Source organism: Oryctolagus cuniculus, chromosome 13, assembly GCF_964237555.1.
Source record: "Oryctolagus cuniculus chromosome 13, mOryCun1.1, whole genome shotgun sequence".
In the NCBI taxonomy this organism is placed as follows: domain Eukaryota; kingdom Metazoa; phylum Chordata; class Mammalia; order Lagomorpha; family Leporidae; genus Oryctolagus; species Oryctolagus cuniculus.
Genome location: NC_091444.1, coordinates 2239453 through 2257970, shown reverse-complemented (window position 1 = coordinate 2257970; position 18518 = coordinate 2239453). Strand labels below are relative to the sequence as shown.

The 18518-nt window shown below is 61.3% G+C and overlaps 1 protein-coding gene across 1 annotated transcript in view; it reads left to right on the top strand.

Annotated features, from left to right (window-relative positions):
* NIBAN1 (niban apoptosis regulator 1) overlaps positions 1–18518 on the top strand; it is a 111417-nt gene that overhangs the window by 39603 nt on the left and 53296 nt on the right. Inside the window, exon 2 of the mRNA XM_008249920.4 lies at positions 15474–15604. Coding sequence (XP_008248142.2) covers positions 15474–15604 — 131 coding nt within the window. The remainder of the gene's footprint in view (positions 1–15473; positions 15605–18518) is intronic.

Sequence of the window (18518 nt, the reverse complement as noted above, 5' to 3'; positions counted from 1 at the left end):
CATTATCATGGACATCTCACAATAAGTCAAGTGACAATTTGGAAAGTGAACCCAGATGAGGCCCCACCCAGGGCTCTGAGCCCTGCATGCAAACTGATATCTGCCTGTTGTACTTTCTTCCCACGTGGTCGCCACGTCTGTGGCCCCGTGGTGGAGTCTCTGTGACCCAGCAGACCCCGGTCGCTGCTCCTATGTGCCATGCGCTGTGCCTGGCCGCTTCCTTGGCGGGATGAGCTCGCAGAAGCCACCGCAGGTGCGCTCTTAGCCTCTGACGCTCTGCCTCTGCCAGCAGCAGCCTTTGTCCAACACGCGCGTCCTTTATTTGGAAAGCTCCGTGTGCCCGAGAGGACCCCACTGTCTGCCCTCGTCTGGAAAGTGGGAGTGTGCGAGGATCTCCGAGGCTGGTCCAGAATTGCAGTTCTCTGTGCTGGTTGTATAGCCCGCACCTGGAGACAGCGGCAGAGTCCGGCATGGCCCAGATGCGGGCCATTTGCCAAAAAACCGCGTGTAATCCTGTGCCGGTCATTCTTCTCTGTTTCCTGACGTTAACAGCCTGGCCGAGGGCGCCTCTGCGATGCACGGTTCTCTCTCTCTCTCTAATCTGTTTTCCAGATTACCTTGGCGCTGTAGTTAGGCGTCAGTCGTTTGTTCTTCCTCCCTGATTGCCTCTTCTCTCGCCATTTTTCAAAAAGAACTTACCATCCGGAGTCAAGATGGCCCAACCTTTACGCTCCCCGTCACCAGAGTGAGCCTCTGCTGTCCTGTTCCCGACACCACAAAAAGACAAGGAACACGTGCCAGGTGCCCTCAGCACGCTGGGACATCACGTGGGCACTGGGCTGGCTTCTCTTTAGGGGGTGACGCGGGGGCGCAGGTGCGCCGGCCGCCTGCTCTGGGAGGAGCGTGTCCGCTCCTCATCGCGGTGCTGTCAGACCTCGGAAGCCGCCACTGCAGGCTGTGTCGCGCCCCTTCTCCGGCCTCCTCCAATTCTGATTCTGTAGGTCTGGGCTGGGGAATGGCATTTTCTACTCCTTGTTAGGCGTCCTAGGAGAATTTTTTATTTTTTAAATTATTTAAAACTTGAAGCCAACCTGTTTTTTTTTTCTTTTTAAGATTTATTTATTTGAAAGAGAGAGAGAGAGAGAGAGAGATCTTTCACCCGTTGGCTCTCTCCCCAGATGCCCACGACAGCCAGGCCTGGGCCAGGCTGAAGCCAGGAGCCAGGAGCTCCATCCGGGTCTCCCGTAGCAAATTTTCTGGAGGTCCACTGCTCGGGACAGGGGCGACTGCATGTCGGTGTTAAAGTGCAGGTTAACGACCCCCAAGGCTGTGTCAGGTGCTCAACAGCCCTGTGTGACAGTGGCTGCTCTGCTGTGCAGGACACCCCGCCATCCCAGAGTTTCCTACTAAACACTCCCTTGGGGCAGCGCGTTGTAAGCACACGGCGTTCTTCTCTGCAAGCAGCAGCCCTTCCTTCTTGCAGTTTATATCTTTCACTGGGAGCTTCATGTACTCCCCTGAGCCGGGACGGCGGGCAGAGCGCCCTCACCTGGAGAGAAGGGGACTTGCCTGCGCTATCCAGGGGACAACCCCCGGACTGGACCTATGCTTTCTGAAGCGGAATCTTCCACCACAGCCGGATCTCCCAGGGCACAGTGGAGGGTCTGCTCCGTGCTGAGATCTGAGCTGCCCTGTTCAGACGCACCTGGGACCTGCAGGTGTCCCACACGGAGGGACGGGCCCCCTGCGACGGGGCCCTGCACGGGGGAACGCAGGCAGGAGGCGGCCACGCATCTGCCCAACTGCCCGGGTTTGCACCCAGCGAGCAGCCTGCCTCTGACCCACGTCCGGGCCGCCTGCTCCAAGAGAGAACCTGCTTTGTAACATTGCCCTTCTGCAAGGTCTTTCACTTTCCTCACACCCGGGCAGTCCCTCCTGTGCGCCCAATGCTTCCTTTACGTTGCTGATTTGGATTTTGGAAGGCTTGTCCTTGGAGAGAACGATGCGACAAGGGTTGGTTTGGTTTCTAAGCTGTTCCCAGCATCTGCAGGGTCCATAAAAGCAGCAAGTGCGGCTGTATCACAATGCAGGGTTGAAGCACAGTGCCCCGACTCCTGACTTCCACGGCAGCTCTGCTGTGAGATGGTGCAGTATGGCATACATTGCAGCTCTCGCCCGGGAACTGTTCGCGTCATTCTCAGTCAACCCTTAATCGTTTTCACGGAGGGCGTAGGTGGGATGCTGTGTCTTGGGTTCTGGGTCGCTCTCTCTCTATCTGCATAAAAGCGGCGTCTCTCAGCAGCAAAGACAGAAGTGTTTGAGAACTTCCTCTGGGGAAGGACAGATTTCTGGAGGCTGGCACCATGGTGTAACGCCTGTGGAAGGTGGTTTGCCCATTTTTATTATGATCACAAATGCATTTTCTCTTTATCCTACCATTTCCAGTGATGCGATTTTAACCTGTAAGTGTACGCCCGCCCAGGTGGAAAGGCGTGTGTGAACTGACTTACTACAACTGTGCGTTTCCTGACCTATGGGCTGTTGAAAGCCGCAGTCCCATTGCTCAGCGTGGGTCATCGCTGGGAGGGCTGGCCAGTCAGACTGCTGGGCTGCACCTGCAGGATGTCCACCAAGGCCCGGGGCTGGAGGCCCTGCAGGGCCACGGTGCAGGCCTGCTGCTCTCCCACCCGCGAGGGGCTGGCCGCAAATGCCTCAAGGAGCCTGCACCTCCTCCCCGTTGGTGCCCAAGTGCCGGCAGGGCTATTGGGGTCTTGCACGGGGAGGACCATGTGATGAAGCTGCCAGCCTCAGTGTTGGGGGCAGCCTGCACGCTGTTTCGGGTAAAGCTGTTTGGAGGCGAATGCGGCCTCATGTTAACATCGTGTTCTGCTCAGTAGTGGATAGTGTATATGTCGTTCACTGTGTTATTCTGTGTTTGAAAGATTCCCTTATTAAAGAAAACACACGTGCACAAACCCCTGGTTAGGAGCGGTGGATGTCAGTACATCTCCACCCTTAGCTCACGTCAAGTCCGGTACAGAGCAGACACCAGGACAACTTTGTTGAATATGTTTCATGGGAAGAGTCACGTGTTCCTAAAGTTGGAATTATGAAATGTATGAATTTTGTGTTCCTTAAATAAAAGGTTTCTGGGAAAAAATATACTTTACTTTAAAAAATGCCGTGCAGATGACGGCTGGTCCATGGTGTGACCTTTTAACCTTGATTTTGTGCAAAACAAGTCATAATCAGTAGACGAGAAAATCTACTTAATGCACTTCCCAGGGAGCCTTACAGTATTAGGCAGCAACGGCCACAGCTTCGAGACGGGGATGCCACGTAATTGGACACCTGAGCGGGATTAAGGGGCACGCAGAGAGGGTCAGCTGGCTCCCGGGCGCCCGGAGCTCTGCCGGGGCGCTGCCTCTGTCCCTGCAGGCAGCCTCTGCTAATTGGGGTGAAGCTGAGCCAAATGCTCTTGCTGTCTCTCATGGTCACTTACTGGACATTTTCAATACAGGCCCGTGTGTTTCAGAGCTTGTTGTGAACCCACACTGGTGCTGCTCTGGGAAACGTTAGGACTTGTCACATGGACGTTAGCACAGCTTTTACTTACCACGGATCCAGCTGTTCGAGACATGCTAAGTTAAACTGATATTGTGTTGGGGCGCGTGTATTTTAATCGATGACATCTGTATTAGGCCTCGCCAGAGAAGCAGAACCAGTCAAATGTGAATAAGTAAGTCGGAAAGATTTGGCCCATAATATTTTGGAGATGGACAAGTCTTAGAATCTGCAAGTGGCAAGGGGGAGGCCCAGGAGAGCTGAGGGAGACCCCCCAGGGAGACCTGTGCTCCACAGCTGACGCCCAGGGGGGCAGGGGTGCGATCCACGGCTGACGCCCAGGAGGGCAGGGGTGCGATCCACGGCTGACGCCCAGGGGGGCAGGGGTGCGATCCACAGCTGACGCCCAGGGGGGCAGGGGTGCGGTCCACGGCTGACACCCAGGGGGGGCAGGGGTGCGATCCACGGCTGACACCCAGGAGAGCAGGGGTGCGGTCCACGGCTGACGCCCAGGAGGGCAGGGGTGTGGTCCACGGCTGACGCCCAGGAGGGCAGGGGTGCGATGCACAGCTGACGCCCAGGAGGGCAGGGGTGCGGTCCACGGCTGACACCCAGGGGGCAGGGGTGCGATAAACGGCTGACGCCCAGGGGGGCAGGGGTGCGATCCACAGCTGACGCCCAGGGGGGCAGGGGTGCGGATCCACGGCTGACGCCCAGGGGGGCAGGGGTGCGATCCACGGCTGACGCCCAGGGGAGCAGGGGTGCGGATCCACAGCTGACACCCAGGAGGGCAGGGGTGAGGATCCACGGCTGACACCCAGGGGGGCAGGGGTGCGATCCACAGCTGACGCCCAGGGGGGCAGGGGTGCGATCCACGGCTGACGCCCAGGGGGGCAGGGGTGCGATCCACGGCTGACGCCCAGGGGGGCAGGGGTGAGGATCCACGGTTGACACCCAGGGGGGCAGGGGTGCGGATCCACGGCTGACGCCCAGGGGGGCAGGGGTGCGATCCACGGCTGACACCCAGGGGGGCAGGGGTGCGGATCCACAGCTGACACCCAGGGGGGCAGGGGTGCGGATCCACAGCTGACGCCCAGGAGGGCAGGGGTGCGGATCCACAGCTGACGCCCAGGGGGGCAGGGGTGCGGATCCACAGCTGACACCCAGGGGGGCAGGGGTGTGGATCCACAGCTGACGCCCAGGAGGGCAGGGGTGCGGATCCACAGCTGACACCCAGGGGGGCAGGGGTGCGATCCACAGCTGACGCCCAGGGGGGCAGGGGTGCGGATCCACAGCTGACACCCAGGGGGGCAGGGGTGTGGATCCACAGCTGACGCCCAGGAGGGCAGGGGTGTGGATCCACAGCTGACACCCAGGGGAGCTGGGGTGCGATCCACAGCTGACGCCCAGGGGGGCAGGGGTGCGGAGCAGGGGTGCGGATCCACGGCTGACGCCCAGGAGGGCAGGGGTGCGGATCCACGGCTGACACCCAGGGGGGCAGGGGTGTGGATTCACAGCTGACACCCAGGAGGGCAGGGGTGCGGATCCACAGCTGACGCCCAGGGGGGCAGGGGTGCGGATCCACAGCTGACACCCAGGGGGGCAGGGGTGCAATCCACGGCTGACACCCAGGGGGGCAGGGGTGCGATCCACGGCTGACGCCCAGGATGGCAGGGGTGAGGATCCACAGCTGACGCCCAGGGGAGCAGGGGTGTGGATCCACAGCTGACACCCAGGGGGGCAGGGGTGCGGATCCACAGCTGACACCCAGGAGAGCAGGGTTGTGATCCACAGGTGACGCCCAGGGGAGCAGGGGTGTGGATCCACAGCTGACACCCAGGAGAGCAGGGGTGCGGTCCACGGCTGACGCCCAGGGGGCAGGGGTGTGGATCCATGGCTGACGCCCAGGGGGGCAGGGGTGTGGATCCACAGCTGACACCCAGGAGGGCAGGGGTGCAATCCACGGCTGACACCCAGGAGAGCAGGGGTGCGGATCCACAGCTGACGCCCAGGGGGGCAGGGGTGCGGATCCACAGCTGACGCCCAGGGGGGCAGGGGTGCGATCCACGGCTGACGCCCAGGAGGGCAGGGGTGCGATCCACAGCTGACGCCCAGGAGGGCAGGGGTGCGGTCCACGGCTGACACCCAGGGGGCAGGGGTGCGATCCACGGCTGACGCCCAGGGGGGCAGGGGTGCGATCCACGGCTGACGCCCAGGGGGGCAGGGGTGCGATCCACGGCTGACGCCCAGGGGGGCAGGGGTGCGGATCCACAGCTGACACCCAGGAGGGCAGGGGTGAGGATCCACGGCTGACACCCAGGGGGGCAGGGGTGCGATCCACAGCTGACGCCCAGGGGGGCAGGGGTGCGATCCACGGCTGACGCCCAGGGGGGCAGGGGTGCGATCCACGGCTGACGCCCAGGGGGGCAGGGGTGCAGATCCACGGTTGACGCCCAGGGGGGCAGGGGTGCGGATCCACGGCTGACGCCCAGGGGGGCAGGGGTGCGATCCACGGCTGACGCCCGGGGGGCAGGGGTGCAGATCCACGGTTGACACCCAGCGGGGCAGGGGTGCGGATCCACGGCTGACGCCCAGGGGGGCAGGGGTGCGGATCCACGGCTGACGCCCAGGGGGGCAGGGGTGCGGATCCACAGCTGACACCCAGGGGGGCAGGGGTGCGGATCCACAGCTGACGCCCAGGAGGGCAGGGGTGCGGATCCACGGCTGACGCCCAGGGGGGCAGGGGTGCGGATCCACAGCTGACACCCAGGGGGGCAGGGGTGTGGATCCACAGCTGACGCCCAGGAGGGCAGGGGTGCGGATCCACAGCTGACACCCAGGGGAGCAGGGGTGCGATCCACAGCTGACGCCCAGGGGGGCAGGGGTGCGGAGCAGGGGTGCGGATCCACAGCTGACGCCCAGGAGGGCAGGGGTGTGGATCCACAGCTGACACCCAGGAGGGCAGGGGTGCGGATCCACAGCTGACGCCCAGGGGGGCAGGGGTGCGGATCCACAGCTGACACCCAGGGGGGCAGGGGTGCGGATCCACGGCTGACACCCAGGGGGGCAGTGGTGCGATCCACAGCTGACGCCCAGGATGGCAGGGGTGAGGATCCACAGCTGATGCCCAGGAGGGCAGGGGTGCGGATCCACAGCTGACACCCAGGGGAGCAGGGGTGCGATCCACAGCTGACGCCCAGGGGGGCAGGGGTGCGGATCCACGGCTGACGCCCAGGGGGGCAGGGGTGCGGATCCACGGCTGACGCCCAGGGGGGCAGGGGTGCGGATCCACAGCTGACGCCCAGGGGGGCAGGGGTGAGGATCCATAGCTGACGCCCAGGGGGGCAGGGGTGCGGATCCACAGCTGACGCCCAGGGGGGCAGGGGTGCGGATCCACAGCTGACGCCCAGGATGGCAGGGGTGAGGATCCACAGCTGACGCCCAGGGGGGCAGGGGTGCAATCCACGGCTGATGCCCAGGAGGGCAGGGGTGCGGATCCACAGCTGACGCCCAGGAGGGCAGGGGTGCGGATCCACGGCTGACGCCCAGGGGGGCAGGGGTGCGGATCCACGGCTGACGCCCAGGGGGGCAGGGGTGCGGATCCACGGCTGACGCCCAGGGGGGCAGGGGTGCGGATCCACGGCTGACACCCAGGGGGGCAGGGGTGTGGATCCACAGCTGACGCCCAGGAGGGCAGGGGTGCGGATCCACAGCTGACGCCCAGGAGGGCAGGGGTGTGGATCCACAGCTGACACCCAGGGGAGCAGGGGTGCGATCCACAGCTGACGCCCAGGGGGGCAGGGGTGCGGAGCAGGGGTGCGGATCCACAGCTGACGCCCAGGGGGGCAGGGGTGTGGATCCACAGCTGACGCCCAGGAGGGCAGGGGTGCGGATCCACAGCTGACACCCAGGAGGGCAGGGGTGTGGATCCACAGCTGACACCCAGGGGAGCAGGGGTGCGATCCACAGCTGACGCCCAGGGGGGCAGGGGTGTGGATCCACAGCTGACGCCCAGGAGGGCAGGGGTGCGGATCCATGGCTGACACCCAGGGGGGCAGGGGTGCGGATCCACAGCTGACGCCCAGGGTGGCAGGGGTGCGGATCCACAGCTGACGCCCAGGGGGGCAGGGGTGCGGATCCACAGCTGACGCCCAGGGGGGCAGGGGTGCGGATCCACAGCTGACGCCCAGGGGAGCAGGGGTGCGGATCCACGGCTGACGCCCAGGAGGGCAGGGGTGCGGATCCACAGCTGACGCCCGGGGGGCAGGGGTGCGGATCCACAGCTGACGCCCAGGGGGGCAGGGGTGCGGATCCACAGCTGACGCCCAGGATGGCAGGGGTGCGGATCCACAGCTGACGCCCAGCAGGAACCGATAGTCTGATGAGTCCAAAGGCTGGGAGAGAGTGGTGTCCAAGCTCCGGGCATGGAGGCAGGAGAACACGCCCCTGCCTCTGGCCTCTTGTCCTATCGGGCCTTGCCCTGGCGGATGCGCTCGCCTACCGCGGCGGGGCACCCGTTGTACTGTGTCGGCCGAGTCCCAGGTTTTCTCTCCCAGCAGCCCTCAGAGGCACGGGCAGGCAGACGTCAGGTCGTCTGGAGTGCTGCGGGGTCACCAGCGTCACACCTTCTCACCCAGACGCGACAGCTTTGCACAGCTTCCTGCCGACGTGGCTTGATCACCAGAGGGCACCTGGGTCTCCTCCTTCCATATAGATGTACTCCACGATCATCCCTTAGGCTTAACAAACAGGACATTTTTCAGATTGGCACTGAGCTCTAAAAATCGTCATAAATGTTCCACAATGACAGCTTTGTGCCCTTGGGCCAATTAACGATCTGAGGATAGAGCCTTGGAGAGGACCCCGCGGCCCGCCTGGCTCTGCAGCTCCGTGGCCTCTGGTCTTCTCCGCACCGCGTGGACGCCGGGTCCTGCTCGGCTCGGCACGTCCGTGCTGCGTCCTCCCTTAGCTGTGTGTCACGGTTCTGCCTCCGTGCACGTAACGGGGCTGTCACCCGCGAGGCCGGAACTCCCGCGGATCAGCCGTGTCCCCATGTCAGCGCTCACTTTATGAAGAGAAACACTAGGAAAAGGGTGATTCTGAGACTGGTGCTCTCTAAATAGTTAATACTGCTGGGGATTTTTTTGGTGGGTTTTTTCCATTTTTAGAGCATCACATCAACTAGTTTTTGGGTAATTTCTAACCAATGTCAGGAATTTCTAAACTAGTGATTAGCGGATCCAGTGACTGGCAATCATTAGATTCAAAAAAAAAAAAAAAATCACGTGATGAGCCGTGTTTTCTGCTGTTCTGGGTCAGACTTTAGGACTGGGATGCGTGGGTTCTGAAGCCTGCCGGAACATGGTGCTGGACCAGGTCGACTGGACAGCGGGTCAGAACCGCTGGGCCGTTCTCGAGATCCCGTGAGGCTAAGCCAGGGCAAGCCAGGAAGACTGTCGGCGGCGGCGGCACGGCAGAGGGGCTGAACCGTCACCAGCTCCTCCTGGAGCCTCCCCAGCTCCCCGAAGCCGCCCTCACTTCCCCCGTTCACTCCTCCCTCCCGTGAGCCACCTCGGGCAGCAGAGAGCAGAGCCCAGCGCAGCAGCCCCGGGGGAAGCGCGTTTCTGTGTCAGTGGCAGGAATTCTTGAGCGAGGGGCCAGAGAAGGTGCAGGGACAGTATCGGTCCTTGTGGAGGGAAGCAGGGTGGAGTGAAATAAACAGGGGCGTGGCTGGGAGAAGGGGAGAGGCCAGAGGAGGGACTGCGGGGGAGGGGCGGTCCCCTAGGCTGGATGCCTGGTCGGTTTCCGTCTGTGCTGATTTCCTTTGATGTGTATGTTGTGCCCATTTGCGTGGTCGCGGTCTCTGCACCGAGAGCGTGTTCTGGTGTTGGAACCGTTGGAGCCCTAGGATTAGCATGTGTGTGGGAAATCCTGGCCTGGACGAGGAACAGCACGGAGAGCTGTGGTCCGGTCTGAGTCAGTTAGGGGCCGGCTTCCAGGACAAAAGGAGGCTGTCGGGACCGAGGCGGCGTCCTCCCAGCTGTGTCGGGTTAGCCTCGTTGTCCTGTCCACGCGGGCCGATCGTAGACAAGGGGTGGCTTCCATGGAGGACGTTAGATAGCTCAGAACAGTGTGAAGTGAGCACGGTTTGTCCTTGTCATGAGCGAAGCGAGAAAACCGAGGCCTGCCCTGCCGTGCCGTGCCGTGCCGTGCCGTGCCGGAGAAAGCGGCCTGGAGCTGCCCAAGCCCTTTCTGCAAACCAGTTCACGAAAATGCAAAGCCGGGTCCACGTCATCGGGCTAAAGAAACTGCCTGCGTGCACGCCAGGGCTGCGCTTGTCTAGCCACCCTGGGAAAGGAGGGGGCCAGGCAGGCTAAGGCCTGTCGTTCTAGAAGCTGCTCTCTGAGCAGCACCCACAAAGCCTTTACCTTCCCATGGAGAGGAAGTGGGCGTTGCCACCTCGCCGGTTTGCCGTCCAGTCTCCTCTGTTCACTGGGGAGGTGTTGCTCCGCTAAGCAGGTCGTGCAGGTGAGACAAAATTCACTCTGTGCCTGTGGTCACTGCCTCTGCTTCCCCAAAAGAGCGGTGTCTGCCGTCGGCCCCACCCCTTGGGACACCTGAAGTGTGTGTGGGTTCACAGCACATGCCCTGGACAGACCTAGCCCTGGGGCCACCTGAGCAACGCTGGCTTGCTTTCTGGACAGGTCTCCGAGGGGCTGAAGCCAAGTTCAGTGCAGGGTCCACTCCCGAGGTGTGCAGGGCAGGAAACTGGGCCCCCGCTGGGCCCGGAGCCTCCTGAGCCCTGGCCGGAGCCCGTGTGTGTGATTCCCTGGGTGGGTCGACAGCCGAGTAGATCCCACAGGGATGAGGCTGGCTTGTGTCTCGCACCTGCCACGCGAGGGGCGTTTGACTGGGAGCGCTGCAAACGCAAGGCAGCCCGAAAGCCACCTCGCGTCTTCCTCGAGGACTCAGCTCCAAATCCTGCCGCTTCCGGCACGGCGGGCGGACCCACCCTCTTTCTCCGAGGCAGTTACTGACGAGGAGCCCTGGGGTGTTGGCCTGAGTAATTAGCTTTGCACGTCTGCGCTTGGGATCCCTGGCTTCCCCAACACCCTAACTGCGAAGCCCTGGCGCTTGCAACCCAAGACCAGGGCTGGTGCCAGCATTCGCCTGGGCCTGCAAACCCTGGGGATGAGCAGGCGTGGAGAACGCACTCACTGTGTGACTGGAACATGCACTTTATTTGTCAGTCGCTTGCTTTATTTCCCCAAATCAATCGTCACCTGAAACCTCAGCACTTTCTTTAAAGTTAATTAATTTATTTGAAAGTCAAAGTTGTGGGGGAGGGTGGGGGAGAGAGAGAGAGAGAGAGATCTTCCATCCTTTGGCTCGCTCCTCAGATGGCCACGATGGCTGGGGCAGGGCCAGGCCAAAGTCGGGAACCGGACGCTTCACCAGAGTCTCCCATGTGGGTGCAGGGGCCCAAGTACTGAGCCGTTTTCTACCGCTTTCCCCGGGCCATCAGCAGGGAGCTGGGTCAGATGTGGAGCAGCTGGGATGCTAACTGGCGCCCGTCTGGGATGTCAGTGTCATAGTCGGTGGCTTTACCTGCTATGCCACGCCACGCCACAACCCCAGCCCCAACCGCAACACTTTTTCAGAACCTTCCAAAGATGGCCCAAGCATGTGAGCCCCTGCACCTGCGTGGGAGACCTGGAAGAAGCTCCTGGCTCCTGGCTTTGGATCGGCTCAGCTCCGGCTGTTGCAGCCATTTGGGGAGTGAACCAGCAGATGGAAGACGTCTCTTTGTCTCTCCTTCTTACTGTCTATAACTTTGGCCTCTCAAATAAATAAATAAAATCTTTAGGAAAAAAAAAACCTTCCAAAGACCCAGCTAATCTTCTCATATGTGGATTCGCCACAGGTCCTAGAAATGCCCACCTTGCCAAACGTCATCTTTTATTTCCGGATTTTTTTTCCTTTACAGTAACAATATAAATGCAACATCTGAAAAAGCACGGTTTTGTGTAATGTCATAGGAAAAACTGAAGATGAAATGTGAAGTGGATAAAACTGAACATAAAATGTAATAATCTCAACCATTTTAAAAAACAATTAGGCTGGCGCCACGGCTCACTAGGCTAATCCTCCGCCTGCGGCGCTGGCACCCCAGGTTCTAGTCCCAGTCGGGGCGCCGGATTCTGTCCCGGTTGCCCCTCTTCCAGGCCAGCTCTCTGCTGTGGCCCGGGAATGCAGTGGAGGATGGCCCAAGTGCTTGGGCCCTGCACCCCATGGGAGACCAGGGGAAGCACCTGGCTCCTGGCTTCGGATCAGTGCGGTGCGCTGACCGCACAGCCATTGGAGGGTGAACCAACGGCAAAGGAAGACCTTTCTCTCTGTCTCTCTCTCTCACTGTCCACTCTGCCTGTCAAAAAAAAATTTAAAAAATTAGGGAACACAGCAAAAATAGTTTGGGATTTTAAATATTTTTTGGTGCTTACGAGTTACTTTTCTAAAAGAAATTGGTGGGGAGGGGATTTGGAATTGACCCGGTCGTGGGGACGCTGGGAATACGTGGATGAGGGGGGTCTCCTCGGCCTGCTGTCCGCCTCTGGTGGCAGAGGGCGGGTGCGGGGCCACGGTCGCCCCGTCCCGGGACCCGGGGATCCCCCGGCCCTGACTTTGTCCCAGGTCAGCATTTGCCCGGCTGTGAGGCTGAGAGCTGGTTGTCTCAGGCGCTGGGCGTGAAGGCACAGTGGTGGCCATGGGGAGCAGGCTTCATCCCAGAGGCTGCATGGACGCGAAGGTGGCAGTGTCTGTGGCCAAACGTGGGACAGAGGGGCATCCCGTGGGTGCTAGGCCTGAGCCCGAGTGGACACAGTGGCTCCACAAAGGCGGGCGGGGCCTTTCTCACCTGTGCAGTGGAACCGCAGCAGGTTTGCCGGCAGAGCTGTGGAGGCCTCGGAGGGTGTGCCAGGCCCGGCCTCAGCCCCAGCACGGCGCCCAGCAAGGCCGCGGGGGCCCAGTGGCATGCGGGGGACGGTGCGGTGCCCGGAGTGTGAGCCCCTGCGTTGGTTCCAGGCTTCCAGCCCCTGAGGGAGCCCCTCCTGCTGGAAGGCCTGGCACGCGCTCTCCAGCCGTTCAGGAAGGGGGACGTGACCCCAAATCTGGGGCGGGGAAGAGAGGGCAGCCACCACGGCAAACACGCTGACTTCCACTTGAGTGTTTCAGCTGACACCGTGGGCTGACCCTCTTAGTTGAATGTTTTCAAGGTAGAACATGAAATAATAGTCAAAAGTTACGGTTCTACTGATACGTGACCAGGCACCATTCTAGATTAAATTATTTATTTTTATTTAGTTGAAAGGCAGAGAAACAGCAAGAGAGACCTATCACACATGGGGTTACCTGCCCCCCGACATGTCCCCAACAGCCAAGGCTGGGCAGGCCAAAGCCAGGAGCTGGGAACTCAATCCAGGTGGGTGGCGGGGACCCAGGGCTCCCAGGGTGCCCGTGAGCAGCGAGCTGGATGGGAAGTGGAGGCGGGACTGGTCCCAGGCCCTCTGTCCCAGCAGCCAGGACTGCTGTGCCCCCAGCACTTTAGATAGAAGAGTGTTCCACTGGCCCCTCACAAAGCCCCATGACTGGCAGCTGTCTCCCCACGCCACAGTCGAGCCGAGTGAGGCTCCTGGAGAGGCTCTTGGTGACGTGGCTGCTAACCCTCGCTTCCCACCTTAGCCCAGCAGCTGTGTTCAGCAGAGGTGTTCACACACGGTGCACAGGGAGAGGTGTTCACACACGGTGCACAGGGAGAGGTGTTCACACACTGCACATGGAGAGGTGTTCACACATGGTGCATAGGGAGAGGTGTTCACACATGCTGCACAGGGAGAGGTGTTCACACACGGTACACAGGGAGAGGTGTTCACACACAGGGTGCACAGGGAGAGGTGTTCACACATGCTGCACATGGAGAGGTGTTCACACACGGTGCACAGGGAGAGGGGTTCACACATGGTGTACATGGAGAGGTGTTCACACATGATGCATATGGAGAGGTGTTCACATGTGTACATGGAGAGGTATTCACACATGATGCATATGGAGAGGTGTTCACACACGATACATATGGAGAGGTGTTCACATGTGCACATGGAGAGGTGTTCATACGTGCACATGGAGAGATGTTCACACGTGTACATGGAGAGGTGTTCACACACAATACATATGGAGAGGTGTTCACACGGTGCACAGGGAGAGGTGTTCACACACGATACATATGGAGAGGTGTTCACACGTGTACATGGAGAGGTGTTCACACATGGTGCATGTGAAGAGGTGTTCACACACGATACATATGGAGAGGTGTTCACATGTGGTGCACATGGAGAGGTGTTCACACGTGTACATGAGAGGTGCTCACACTCAGTACACATGAAGAGGTGTTCACACGTGGTGCCGTGCCGAGGGAGTCACACCTGGCGCACGTTGCGATTGTGATTCCACGGCACAGACTGGCAGCAGTGGGCGTGAGGTTCTCCTGCTGAGTGTCTCACTCCGTGGTTAGGACTCTTCACATATTTTTGAAGTTGTACGGGCGTAACAGCGCTGAAACACCTTCCCAGTGTGTTTCATTTTAGTGTTTCTCGGATGATTATAATGTCAAATTTTTTTTTTTTTTTTTTTGGACAGGCAGAGTGGACAGTGAGAGAGAGAGACAGAGAGAAAGGTCTTCCTTTGCCGTTGGTTCACCCTCCAATGGCCGCCGCGGTCGGCGCGCTGCGGCCGGCGCACCGCGCTGATCCGATGGCAGGAGCCAGGAGCCAGGTGCTTTTCCTGGTCTCCCATGGGGTGCAGGGCCCAAGCACCTGGGCCATCCTCCACTGCACTCCCTGGCCACAGCAGAGGGCTGGCCTGGAAGAGGGGCAACCGGGACAGAATCCGGCGCCCCGACCGGGACTAGAACCCGGTGTGCCGGCGCCGCTAGGCGGAGGATTAGCCTAGTGAGCCGCGGCGCCGGCCTATAATGTCAAATTTTAAAAACTACACTTATGCCAGATTTGCACGAGCTGTTTTGGAATATTACATCCGGTTGGTGTCTTGTCCTGAGGACTCAGAGCCCGCGTGGACGTCTCAGTGCTGGGCAGCAGGCGCTTGAGAGCAGTGCGTGCACTCCCTGTCCCTACCCTCTGCGCTCCCTCCTTTCCACAGCCATAAAGCACCGGGGGGCGGGGGTGGGTTCCGGGGTTCCCGCAGCAGAGCCCCCCCCGGATGGTTGACCCTGACTTTATTTGCCCTGGGCTGACAATCGCGCTGGCTGGCCGTGGCCGTACCCCTGTGGTCATACTTCAGGGCCACCAGGCTCCAGGGAAAGTGTGGTCCCTGCGTGGTCAGGGCCACGGCGCTGTAGGCACAGGGACTCGCTGAGGCCAGCCCGCTGGATTCTTCTCACAGCTAGGATGGAGACCAGAGCCCAGGCACCTCGGGCAGCTGTGTGCCTCGGGTCACAGAATTCCTTTACGCCAGAGGCACAGGCGCAGAGCCCGTGGCAATAAGGATCACCGGCCGGGACGGGGAGCCCAGGGGGGTGCGGAGCAGGTGCTGCTGGAAGGCAGGAGGGGAGAAGCAGGCAGAGTCGGGGCCTGAGAGGGGCCGGGAGGGAGGTGGGGTTTACAGCCATGGCGACGTGTGATGGTACGTGCAGGAACGCCCTGGCGGCTGGGTGGGTGGCTGGGGCCCCCGGGCCTCTGCAGGTGTCGGAGGGAGGGCAGGAGATCCGGGCACACACAGCAGGTCCCTGCCTTCTCAGGGGACGTGGGCTCCTCGCCCACCCTGGGAGTGGGGTGGCAGGCGGACTGGGGCAGTGTGGACGGTGAGACACATCACATTTCAAAATTCCCATTTTCCAGGGAAAACCGAGGCTGTGCTCAAGAACTTCAGCCCCTACTATAAGCGCCAGCACGCGGTGGCCTTCTGCGGTCACGTGCGCCGCCAGGTGGAGCAGCAGCGAGAGGCAGCGTCGCAGCTCCTAAAGGCCAAGGTAGGCGGTGAGCCCGCGAGGCCCTGCAGGTCCTGAAAGAATCCTCAGCTGTGGGGGTCCCGCCGGGCAGGGGGAGTCAGACTGCACGCGCTCCCTCAGTGGCGGAAGCCGCCTCGTCAGGAAACTCCTGTAGCCCAGTTCCCACATGCGTGCTTGTGTCCATAGTGAAGGCAGGTTTGTTTTATCCATCCATCCACTTGTTTTAAATTCATACCGCAGAGCTGGAGAGAGGGAGAGACAAAGAGAGAGAGGGAGAGACAAAGAGAGAGGGCGATCTTTCATCTGGTTCCCTCCCCAGATGGCGTGGGCCAGGCTGCAGCCAGGAGCCAGGAGCTTCATCCAGGACTCCTGTGTGGTGACAGGGGCTTAGACACGTGGGCCATGCCCTGCTCTCGCAGGCACATTAGCAGGGAGCTGGATGGGAAGTGGAGCAGCCGGGACCCAAACCAGCGCCCGTGTGGGATTCCGGTGTTGCCGGTGGCAGCTTTACTTGCCGTGCCCTGACATCGCCCGAGGTCAGTTTTAAGACGTCGGATGACAGTGCCTGTTGCGTGGGCGTGGTGAATCTCATCACTGAGCCGCACGAATCTCTCCACGAGTCGCCTGCTCCGCTCCCTCTTTGTAGCCGCTGAGCACAGACAGCTCCACAGAGCAGCCCCCACCTGGTCTGGGGCGCGGAAGGCGTCCTTCCCCGAGTTCATACTCAAAAGCAGGAGGAGGCAGCACCAGGAGTGTCAGGGAGCAGGTGCTATGAAGAGCAGTAAAGCGAGAGTCTCCCACCAGAGCCGGGGTCTGGGGACAGCCTCTGCGTGACCGACGCGTGGAGAGTCGGCGGGCGCAGCCAGTGCAGAGGCCCGGGGGCGCCCTGGGCAGAGCCGTGTGCGGGGCGCACTGGAGACTGGGAGGCCCAGGGCCCGGAGACTTCCAGGCCACGCTGAGGGCTTGGATTTGGTCGTGACTCATGACAGGAAGTCCCCCGAGGGAGCAGCACGCGAGCAGGGGGGCCAGGAGAGCAGGGCGCTGTAGCATCCATAAGGACGAGGTGGCGGGTGAGGGGCTGAGAGAGGCCCAGCCTTTTGGTTCTGACCTGAGCGAGGAAGCGGGTGGAGTCGTCCTCCCGGGGCAGGAAGCGTGGAGGGGGTGCGAGCCCCAGCCGCAGAGCTCTTGGGGCCGGGACGCCTGAGCCCGGGGGTGCTTTGTGACAGACACCCCCGGGCGTGGAGGAGCCTGGGCCGGCTGGGGCTCAGGGGAGGGGCAAGGCTGGGGAGGAGAAGTCTGGGAGTTGTGAGGCTAAGACGTGGGCATCATCGAGGGAAGAGTGTAGATGGCTGAGAGGCCACGTGTGGAGATCAGAGGGGGCGGGGCCCAGCCGGGTGCACTGAGAAGAGACAGTCCGGACAGCAGGAGAAAGATCTGGGAAGGGAAGTGCAGGGTGCGGGGAGTGGGGCGTGTGCCGATCCCAAGGGGCTTTCCGGAAGGAATGAGTAGGGGGCGGGAGGATGCTTGCAGGAGGCGGAGTCACCAGCACATCCCACGGCCGGCCGGGGTGCACAAGGAGAGCAGGTTGTTGTCCCTAATCACAGGGGACAAGTTCCGGCCCCATCTCCGGGGCTGCTGGTCCAGGACGGCGGGGAGGAGGCCCCAGTGCCACAGCCTGCCAGAGGAGCTGCGCACAGGAACCGTGCAGTACAGCGGGCTTGGTTTGGGCCTCGTTTAACGAGAGGAGTGGGAAAAATCGGGGCTGATGTAGAAGCCATTGCCTGCGGTGCCGGCATCCCGTATGGTTCAAGTCCCAGCCGCTCTGCTTCCAGTCCAGCTGCCTGCTAATGCCCTTGGGAAAGCAGCAGACGGTGGGCCCTGCACCCACATGGGAGACCCGAGGGAGCTCCTGGCTCCTGGTTTCAGCCTGGTCCAGCCTGGCTGTTGCAGCCGTTTGGGGAGAGACCCAGCAGATGGAAGACCTCTCTCTGCATCTCTCCTTCTCTCTCTCTGCCACTCAGCCTTTCAAATAAATAAATAAATATTTAAAAATAAAAGACAGTAAGGAGAGGAGTGAGGTCCTCCCAGTGAGGCGAGACAGACACGGCCTCATTTCAAGGGGTGGCATTTTCACAGGAGCTGAGTCCTTCCCTTACACGCGTGGTAAAGAGATGGCCCCCTCCCCAGTCTTCCCCATGGCTCTGGTGAAGTGTCGCTTGAAAGCAGCAGGATGGCTTCCCAGAGGCGCCGTGAGGCTTTAGTAAAGGGAAAATCAGTGTCGGCGGAGTGCAAGTGAGAGGCAGAGGCCATGCTCCACGCCACGCAGGGCGGGGGCGGCACCGTGGGGCAGGCTGGGAAGTGCGCTTACGCAGCTCATCCAGCGGAAGCCCTGCCGGGGAACGGGGTGGAGCCCCCCAAGCACAGGCGTCGCCACGGCTGATGGGCAGTGCAGAAGAGGGATCTGTGGCTTGCCGGCTGACGCCTGCCTGGCCTCTCCTCCGACAGCAGACACGGTCTCCTTGCAGAGCTCAGGGTGGCCGCCTGGTCCCAGCACCGACTCCGCAGGCTGCGCTGGCAGGAGTGATGAGGAGGGGAGGAGTCGCTAACCTCTCCCGCTGGCCAGGGGTCCCCCGAGGCACCTGCAGGGTGCGGGGGTGATGTCCGTGGCTTCCACTTGCCTACCACACTCGGGCGTTCATTAAGTGCCTCGTGAATGCAAGGCCAACCCTGTCACTACAGCCTTTCTGCCTCGTGCGTCTGTTCCTGTAGCATAATGGAGGGCAATGAAAACCACAGGTGGGACCGGCGCTGTGGCGTAGCAGGCTAAGCCTCTACCTGTGGTGCCGGCACCCCACATGGCTGCCGGTTCTAGTCCCGGCTGCTCCACTTCCAACCCAGCTCTCTGCGATGGCCTGGGAAAGCAGTGGAGGATGGC